The sequence below is a fragment of the Fulmarus glacialis genome, unplaced genomic scaffold, assembly GCF_000690835.1.
Source record: "Fulmarus glacialis isolate BGI_N327 unplaced genomic scaffold, ASM69083v1 scaffold5290, whole genome shotgun sequence".
NCBI lineage: Eukaryota > Metazoa > Chordata > Aves > Procellariiformes > Procellariidae > Fulmarus > Fulmarus glacialis.
The window spans coordinates 35,980-44,742 of record NW_009189462.1 but is presented as its reverse complement, the minus strand read 5'-3'; the positions used below and the strand labels follow the sequence as shown (position 1 = coordinate 44,742).

The window sequence follows — 8,763 nt, the reverse complement described above, 5'->3', positions numbered from 1 at the left end:
TCTTTTTACATTTTGGGTAGTTTTTCACATCCCAGAGCACTCCCACACCAGCCCTGTCCAGCAGTGGGGACTGACAGTGGCACTTCCCCCCAAATATTGCTCACTGGGGGCTGAACAAGCCCATCTTGATAGCTAGCAATAAGGGAAAGTTCTCTCCCCTCCGGGGTTGTCCCCATTGCGGAGACACCGTATCGCAGGCACGGTCATGGGATACAGATATCCGGAAATTAAATCATGTTTTTGCAGTGGACTCATTTCCTCCGGGCTGTTTGGCCGCCGTGCGCGCGGATGCATGCGTGGAGGGCTTGCACCCTCCTCCTGCGGAGCTACCCCGCACCCAGCACAGAATCGCAAGGGTTTGGGGTTTTCTGAGTGATACGTGCGAGAGGAGAGGTGCAAACCAAAGCCTATAGACTCACTGCAACCAGTGCTGTCAAAATATACCCGTAGCTGCTATATTATTCTCATTTTCCTTAAAATGAGGAATTGATGTTGGTCCAAAAAAGTGAAATCAAATAAGTGGCCTTGCCCTGCCAAAATGCAGCCAGGAAGGTCGGGGGCAACTAGTTTTTTCTGCCTTCTGGAAAACAGAGGGACTCTGGCTGAAATTCAAGTGAACTTTCTTTTGGAAAGCATCTCCTCCTGGTAAGGGGAGCGATAGCTTAGAGGACCTCTCCTCCATCCTCCTTCTCTCTCATAGCATGTGTTAAATCCTTTTATCTCCGCAGCTCATGGCGTCAAAGGGTCATTTGTTTCCTGCAAAAGGATGTACTGTATCTTTTGTGAGTAATTTTCATGCTAAAGGGGCACCAAACATAATCCTGTCCTGTCTGACTGTTATTACCGCCAGTCTGTGGTTACAGGGGTTTTCTCCTTCTTCGACCAGATCCTTTTCATTTCTTCTGTTGAGGACAGTCGTCAGGCAATACTGGCTACCAGCCCATGCAAACGGGCTCATTACCCCCCAGGTCCGCCGCCAAGATTTGGCATGAGTGGCCATTTAGGGAGGAAGAGATAAAAAAATAGTTCTCTGGCATTTGAAAGAGGTACAGCACGTGTGGAAGGAAAATGGTGACTCCTGGGCTTGCAGCGCTCTCACTGCTTGTTCTGCATTTGTTTCTGCTTTGGCATTAAGTATTTGCTAGGCTTCCGAAAATGGGAGCAATGAGTTTGCATAAGCCAGGTCTTCTGCGGGTGGTGAACCTGCAAGACACCAAAAAAATGGCATTTGGTTTTCCCCAGTCTAAATAAAATACATTTTTTCCCAATGCTGCAGTGAGACAGAGTCCCTGGACAAACAACTAATATTAAGTCCAGAGCAATAAAACTGCAGAGAAGTGTGCAGCCCCTCAACTGCAGCAGCATCTGGCTCTTTGTGCAACAGTGGTGAGAAAACAGTTTAATTTAATGCAACTGGAAAGAGAAGGTAAATTTTGCTGGCAGATGGGTGCCCAAAATTCTGCGGGACAGGTGTGGGGATGGATAGGGGTGCCGATCCTCCGTGGAAGGAAGATCTCACCCAGCCGTAGCCGTGGCTGCTCTCCGCTGGCGTGTTGTGGGTCCAGCCCGCGGTGGTGCACGTTGTCTTGAAGAGTGTCAAGTTTGCAACCTGCCTGGATTTCCTCTTCCCTTGGCCATCTCCGTGGCTGCTGTTCGCCACAGCCATTGCATTTCAGCCAGCAACAATAATTCTTCAAAATAGTCTGCTTTGAGACAAGCAAGCTGTGGAAGAAGAAAGGGGGAAAGGGAAAATTTAGTAGCAGCCCAGCTGAGCTGGGGTGGAGGTTATTAAAGAAACGTCACCTTCAGATCAAGTTTGGGATGGGAGATCTTTTGCAAAGGGCTTCCCAGTGGTCCCATCCAGCCCGATGCAGGAGGAGCAGGTTTGTAGGGAGGGAATGGTGTGGTGAAGTGTTTTCTGGCTCATATATAATTTGTGTTGCCACTTGCCAAAGGGATGCAGGTCATTACCCACCAGAGGAGAGTGATTTCTACCTCTGTGGCACTTAGATCGCCTGACCTCAGCCAGGACCAGGTAGTAGGATGGATAGTGTCCTACCTGCCCGCGTGGTCAGCTCCTGTTGAATGCATCCATCCATCATCCATCCATCGATCCGTCATCCATCCATCAATCCATCCCCCTGCATGGTGGCTCACCACTTCCAAGCAGGAGTGTGCCGGCTCTTCAAGTTGCTTTGAGCCCACTTAAATCACTGCTCCTGGCTTAATGAGGAAGAATAAATTGATCTTTTAACATCTCTTGACCTTAGCAGGAGAGGAGTGGATGCAGAGATATGGAAAGATAAAATACTAGTAAGCTTTGTGGGCATCAACTTGAATCTTGGTTCTTCTCCCAGTTGCTTTTTTGGGCTGTGTCACCCTGTGTCCCTTGAAAGAGTCCCTACTACCACCCCAGCCAGGGCAAGCCTGGAGGATCACACCAGCTTTCTCCATCAGCAGAGCAACCCCTTGCTTTGAGCTTTTTCCCCCAATTTTTGCTAAAAGTGGTAAAAACCTAGCTGCAGCTCCCTGGGGTGGGATGGGGAAGCGCTGGGGCAGGGATGCCGGTTTCTTGGCTCACGGGGTCCTGGCTGGCCACCGGGGCTGGCCCGGAGCCAAAGCATGGGTCTCTTTTGGACCGAGTTGAATTGAATTGTCTTTTCTACCTCTCCTTCGGTGCATGTTTGCTTCCTGCCTCTCTGGGATGGGGCCGGGGCATGAAAAGGAAGCGAGAGCAGTGGGGGGATTTCCTCCACCTTCCTTCCGACCCTTTCTTTATTTACGTCTCTTTTGTATTGTTTCTACCTTTAGGGGACTTTTTTTTTTTTTACCTCCCTTGTTGTCAAAACCCGTGTCAAACTTTTAGAGCCCTGTTTATGGGATAGACCCATTTTGTGGCTAACTGGATGAAAACTCCCTCCTATCTTTTGCACCTGGGTTTCATCTGCTAGATGCCCGTGCCTGTGTTTTGCTTCCTTACCTTTTCTTCTCCTGCAGACATGGTCAGTCTATAGGAAATATAACTTGTCTCCACAAAAGCTCTTTTCCCACAGATGTTGTGTTGCAGCCTCCCATCCCAAATCCCACTCCCCAGGTCCTGTCTCAAACATACCTCCACACTCCCCTGGGGTCCTGATGTGCTGGGGTTAGATTTCCCCAGCAGTATAAATCTCAGAAGCTCAAGCTTTCATCAGATCTTTGAAGCACAACCAGTGCTAATAAAAAGGCTCTGTAAGAGAAAATACTTTGCCAGTATGCCAGCATGGAGGAACGAAGCAGATCTCTGGAGAGTAGCATTAGGATATGGCTAAAAACCAAACCTTGGATGTGTGACTCCTGTTTTGGAGGGTTGGAAATAACATACAATGCTTCATGGGGCAAAAAAGTAGCCCTCTTCTGCACAGTCATCAAATGGAAGAAACCCTCCCCTCCAAAATCAGGTTGTTGTCTTGACTCCAGACAGGTCCACGGATGAAGTGGCTCGGTGCAGCCCACGGTTCCTCCAAGGTGAAAAATTGGTCGAACCTTTCCTGGGGTGAATTTGAGCAAGAGCCCAGAGCTGGTGGTTACCATGTGCAATGGGGGGAAATTATCTCCGTGGCAATTCATGGAGCTCTTGCAGTGATTACAAACAGAAAAATGGACCCAAATTTTTATATCCAGTCTAGTAGCGAATATACCAAGTTTTAGCATTGCGGGATGTTGCAATCTTTTGTCAGGCAAGTTGTCCTTCAGCTGCGTCCCTCACTGAGAAACAGCTTCATCATTTGAAAATTTAAAGTATTCTTCAGAAACCAACTGCAGATCTCCTTATGTATGATAATGTGAGATAACTGAGCAATGGACAACCCTCTTTACTTTGAGACTGAGCTTTTTTCCCACTTAGGTAATGTCAACTCTCAGTGAAATACTTCATGGATTTCCTCAAAAGCAAATAAGCCATGATAAAAGTAGCATTTCTACGTGATGTACAAATGCAGGCTAAAGACCATGGGAAAACACATGGGAATTTCATGGTTCAGGTGGTGGCGTTAAGGATTTGTGTGGTATGTGTAGATGGAGCCCTTCGTTTTCCTGGCTTGCTCCTCCTTTTCCTAAGTGCATCCTTTGATTTTTTTTAAGATTTTCCTTTGAAAGTGAACACTGACTTTAAACATTTTTATGTGACTTAGTCAGGCTTTTCAGAATAGTAAAATCAGCTAAACAAGTATGTGATTGTAGATTAGTAGATATTTGCAATGGGCAGCCGAGCTGAACATCCTTAAAGTTAAAATAATGCAGCTCCAAGTAAATGCTTTTTGCATTTACTTGCAAACTCTGTCCAGTGTTGACCCATTCTTTCAGAGCAAATAGAATAAATATTGTTCCCACAGTTCACCCAACTGGGAATTTCAGTGTATAAAATTTTCATAGAATCATAGAATCACAGAATGGTTTGGGTTGGAAGGGACATTTGAAGATCATCTAGTTCCAACCCCCCTGCCATGGGCAGGGACATCTTTCACTAGGTCAGGTTGCTCGGAGCCCCGTCCAACCTGATCTTGAACACTTCCAGGCACGGGGCATCCACAACTTCTCTGGGCAACCTGTTCCAGTGCCTCACCACCCTCAATGGTTTGACTCTGTGAATTCAAGTATGAGTGCCTATTTTATTATGGTTTTATAGTAATTATCTGAGTTTGGGAGGGAAAAAAACCCTAAGTTGAAATGTGAGCAATTAAAGAAACAAAGCTTGAGCTTGCAAAAAGAATATAACTTTCAGAATGGTCAGAATTGTTACCTTATTTATCTGAGACCCCTCACCACTTCAGGGATGTGAGAGACCCTCATAACGGGGTTGGACAAACAGCATTCGGCACATCCCTTGGCTGCTCCTTTACAAGGGCTGGATGTACTTTATTTCGGGAATGACTTGCAGCGCTCTGCATGGATGCACCTCCCATCAGAGGGAGACCTGCCTTCTGGGAACCAGCAGGTCTTGCCCTCCTGCTCACCCTCCAACCCCTTTGAAGTCTTGTGAGTTTGACTTCTCCTCCTCCTCTGCTCTGCTTTCTGCTTGACATGGTGATTCCAGAATGTGGCATTTGGTGTGAGTGTAGAGAGCAAGAGACAAGCCCTGAGTGAATGGTTTCTGGTCAGCATTAGTTTCTACAAATACCTGTTCTGGGTGGAAACCAAGAGTAGTTTCCTTAGTTCAAAGTTTATCTCGGTGTTTTTACTTTTCCCTAGGTGTCAGCTCTCAGGATGTTCAAAAGACAACTGCTGCAATCCCAGGAGAAAATGGGCAGATCATCACGACTACAGGGACCAGCAAGACGCAAGGGACCACCCCTACAAGCAAGCCAGGAAACCCACCATCCACCTCTGCGATGTCAACTACCACAGTTCAAGGGACCACCCCTACAAGCAAGCCGGGGAACCCACCGCCTGCCCCTGTGATATCAACCACCGCTGTTCAAGGGACCACCCCTACAAGCAAGCCAGGAAACCCACCATCCACCCCTACGACGTCACCTGCCGCAGTTCAAGGGACAACCCCCACAAACAACCCGGGAAACCCAACACTCGCCCCCACGACATCGCCCCGCCTGTCTCAGCAGGTCAGCTCTCCAACCAGCTCCGGAGTCTCAATAGCCACCACTGCTGCAATCTCCAGCGCGGCCCAGCAGAAGACCAGCCCTCCAGCCAGCTTGGGAAGCTCGGCAGCCACCACTGCTGTGAGTCCTGTCCCCAGTCACGCAAGCAGCCCTACCACCACCCCAGGAGGTTTAGGGACTGCTGTCGCACCCCCTCCCAGCGTGGAAGGGCAGGGAAGCCAGCCTTCGGACCAGTTGACCAGCACTGCTGCAAGCACTGGAATCCCAACGAGCAGCCTTCCCCCTGGGCTCAAGGACTATGGTGTCTCTTCTCCCACATCTGTCGCCAAGCAGCCTCACTCTTCTCCCAGTTCTCCAGTCCATGGACTGGCCTCTTCCACCAGACCTGGAAGCATTGACACTTCTGGGACCCCTTTTGATGGATCTGTCTCCCCCACCACTAGTAAAGCATCTCTGTCTTTACCATCTGGCAGCATCAACAAGGTCTCAGAGGCAGCCACCACGCCGACTCTTGGAACAGGTACCAGAAGACGAGAACCTTGATTTCTCGGGTTGGGAGGCCCTTTTGTGGTCTTTTCCTTTGGCTACCTTAAACATCTCCTGTCATTATGGGGTGTCATCACCTTGTCTCATTTTAGGACTTTCCAGCATAGTTGTCTCCATGACAACTGAGTGTTTAGGTCCCTGTTGTCATCAGTGGAGATTGAGTCAATGCAGTTAGTGAAAATCAAGGCATGAATCCACTGGCAAAGCATAGACATCAGCTTTCAGATGGACCAAACTGTGCCTGAAGCACCATCAACTGCAATGACTCGATCTTCAGTGACTGCGAAAGGGAGCCAGCAGCGATGAGTTCGGAGGTGGAGACTCACATTGTAGAGTTGGTGAAACAAATTGACAGCACCCTGAATGCTGACTGTAGAAGATCCCTAGTATGGCGGACAGCTTAGTGAAGGCTGTCTGGGCATGCATAGAAAATAAGCTTTAGATGACTAAGGAGATTTTGTGGCTAAACTCTGAGTCTACAACCTCTAAAGAGTCTAAGCAGTTAGGCAGGATATTCATCATTGCTGCGGGGGGTTTGCTGCTGACTTCTGTCTAAGCAGCATTATGAGTCCCCATGTGGTGTTTAGGATCTTGCTTAACACCATTAATATGTTTTCTCTAGACCTCTGGAGCTTTATAGAGCCGTGTTAGTTCATAAGTGTCCTGGTGAGGCACAGTCTAAGGTCTGGCATTTTGTCTGGTAGCATTTACGGGGAAGCAATCACACTGTGGGACTGTGAGGGCTCCATGGACCCTTCCAGACTTGGGTGGGATCGTGGGTTCAGCTCACCTCTGGCTCTGAATAAAAGCTGTGATGATACTGAAGCCCTTCATTATCTTCCTCTAGAGAAGGTTGTTCTTGACCCAATTTCCAGCTACCTGCAACACAGAAGCCACTCAAAAAACCATCTCCTTCCCTCTCAGCCTTCCAGCCCCTCCTTGCTGTCAGCATCACTAAATGGGCCAAGGTCTTAATGCAAAACCATCTTCACTGGCTTCATCCAAGTTATGTTTTGAGCATGTTAGCAGGCATTAGGAGGTGAAATGCGTGTCTTCATGAAGGATGTTTCTTTCCCCTCCTGCTCCACAGGACCGTTCTCCATTAAAGGATAATATATGAAATTACGTTAATTCAGATTTGACCTCAAGCATTGAGCATGAAGAGGTTTAAAAAACCTTTACATTTAATAAATAGGTGAGAGAATGCAAGAGAAACAGATGGCTTTGAAATTAATTCTCTCCTGGAGCCTTCAGAATGTGTCTGGGAGAGAAATATCCCTCATCTTTTTTGTGGAAGAGGCGTGAACCCAAAAGCAAACAAGCTGTGAACAGGATGTGGCATTTTAATTCTCTTTGTCACCATTTAAGGATCAATTAGGAAGCCGGGGATGGAGATCCATTTCTTCAAAAGGATTTGGGGAGGCAGGAGGCTGCTATGCTCCTTGCACTACTCCCATTGCACAAGAAACTGTAAGGTGCTACAGACCTTAACAAAGGCATCTGAGATGATCTCAGGTATCTGAGACACCTGCATGGGGCTGGTAGACGTGGGGCATGTGCCCTTCTGGAGTAGCAGGCAGGCAGGACACCCCAGGCTGTCTCCCACAGTACCAGGCACTACTTTGTAGCACGTCGCCCTGGGCTTCTTCCATAGCTGATGGAGATGCAGTCAACAGAGGTTATGGCATTTCATCCCCTCCTAACAGGGGTGGCTGCAGTTGTCAGTGGGATCGCACAATGAAATCCATTCACTGGGAGATCCTGGGTAGCCAGCTCAGATAGTCTACCTCTGTTGTAGAAACCTCCATGGACAACGCCCCAGATAAAGTGAAATGAGGACCATCCCATTTACCCAGCAATACTCCTTTTTTAAGTGATTACCCAGCTACCAGCCTTTGGGTTCATCTCTCCAGAACAGTCTGACGAGTTTCAGCAGCAGAAAATACAATCTGCAATAATATTTTTTCATATCACAATTAGTTTAAAAAAAAAAAAAAAAGAAAGAAGAAACCCAAAACATCTCCAAGCTTTGACACAGTGAGCTTCAAGGCAGGGCTAGAGCTGAAAAGAAGTTTTCAGCCTTCTTTTCAGCTCCTCACGAATGGACCTGTGTCAGCTGTATCCTCTATACTGTATCAGTGTCTGTCTGCTTGTTTTTTGCTGTATATTGGGGACCCAGACGCCAGATCTGTGTCAACCAAACCTGCAAGAGCTGACCAGAGCCCTGCCAGTGCACAGCCATCAGCCCCGGGGGACCAGATGACGAGCAGCAGTCCTGGCCACCAGCACCCTGATGATTCTTTCCAAAATGAGGTAATGACACCTATGGGAAGGTGGGCACTTCGTACTGGTGTCTATTAATATTTAGGTGGCATCCCACGTACATGTAAAGCCTGCAGCCCTTCTTGCTGCGCATGTCTGTGTCAGAGAGATCTGCCTTAGGAAAACAGGAGGCAGCAAAATAATTCTAGATAATAATTCTAGAGAAGGGCAACGAAGCTGGTGAAGGGTCTGGAGCACAAGTCTGATGAGGAGCGGCTGAGGGCACTGGGGCTGTTTAGCCTGGAGAAGAGGAGGCTGAGGGGAGACCTCATCGCGCTCTACAACTCCCTGAAAGGAG

The 8,763-nt window shown here is 48.0% G+C and overlaps 1 protein-coding gene across 1 annotated transcript in view; it reads left to right on the top strand.

Moving 5' to 3' along the window:
- Positions 1-5,369: 5,369 nt before the first annotated feature.
- The window catches only part of PODXL (podocalyxin-like), a 14,519-nt gene continuing 11,125 nt past the window's right edge, over positions 5,370-8,763 (top strand). The window contains exons 1-2 of the mRNA XM_009582082.1: positions 5,370-6,117; positions 8,323-8,456. Coding sequence (XP_009580377.1) covers positions 5,370-6,117; positions 8,323-8,456 — 882 coding nt within the window. The remainder of the gene's footprint in view (positions 6,118-8,322; positions 8,457-8,763) is intronic.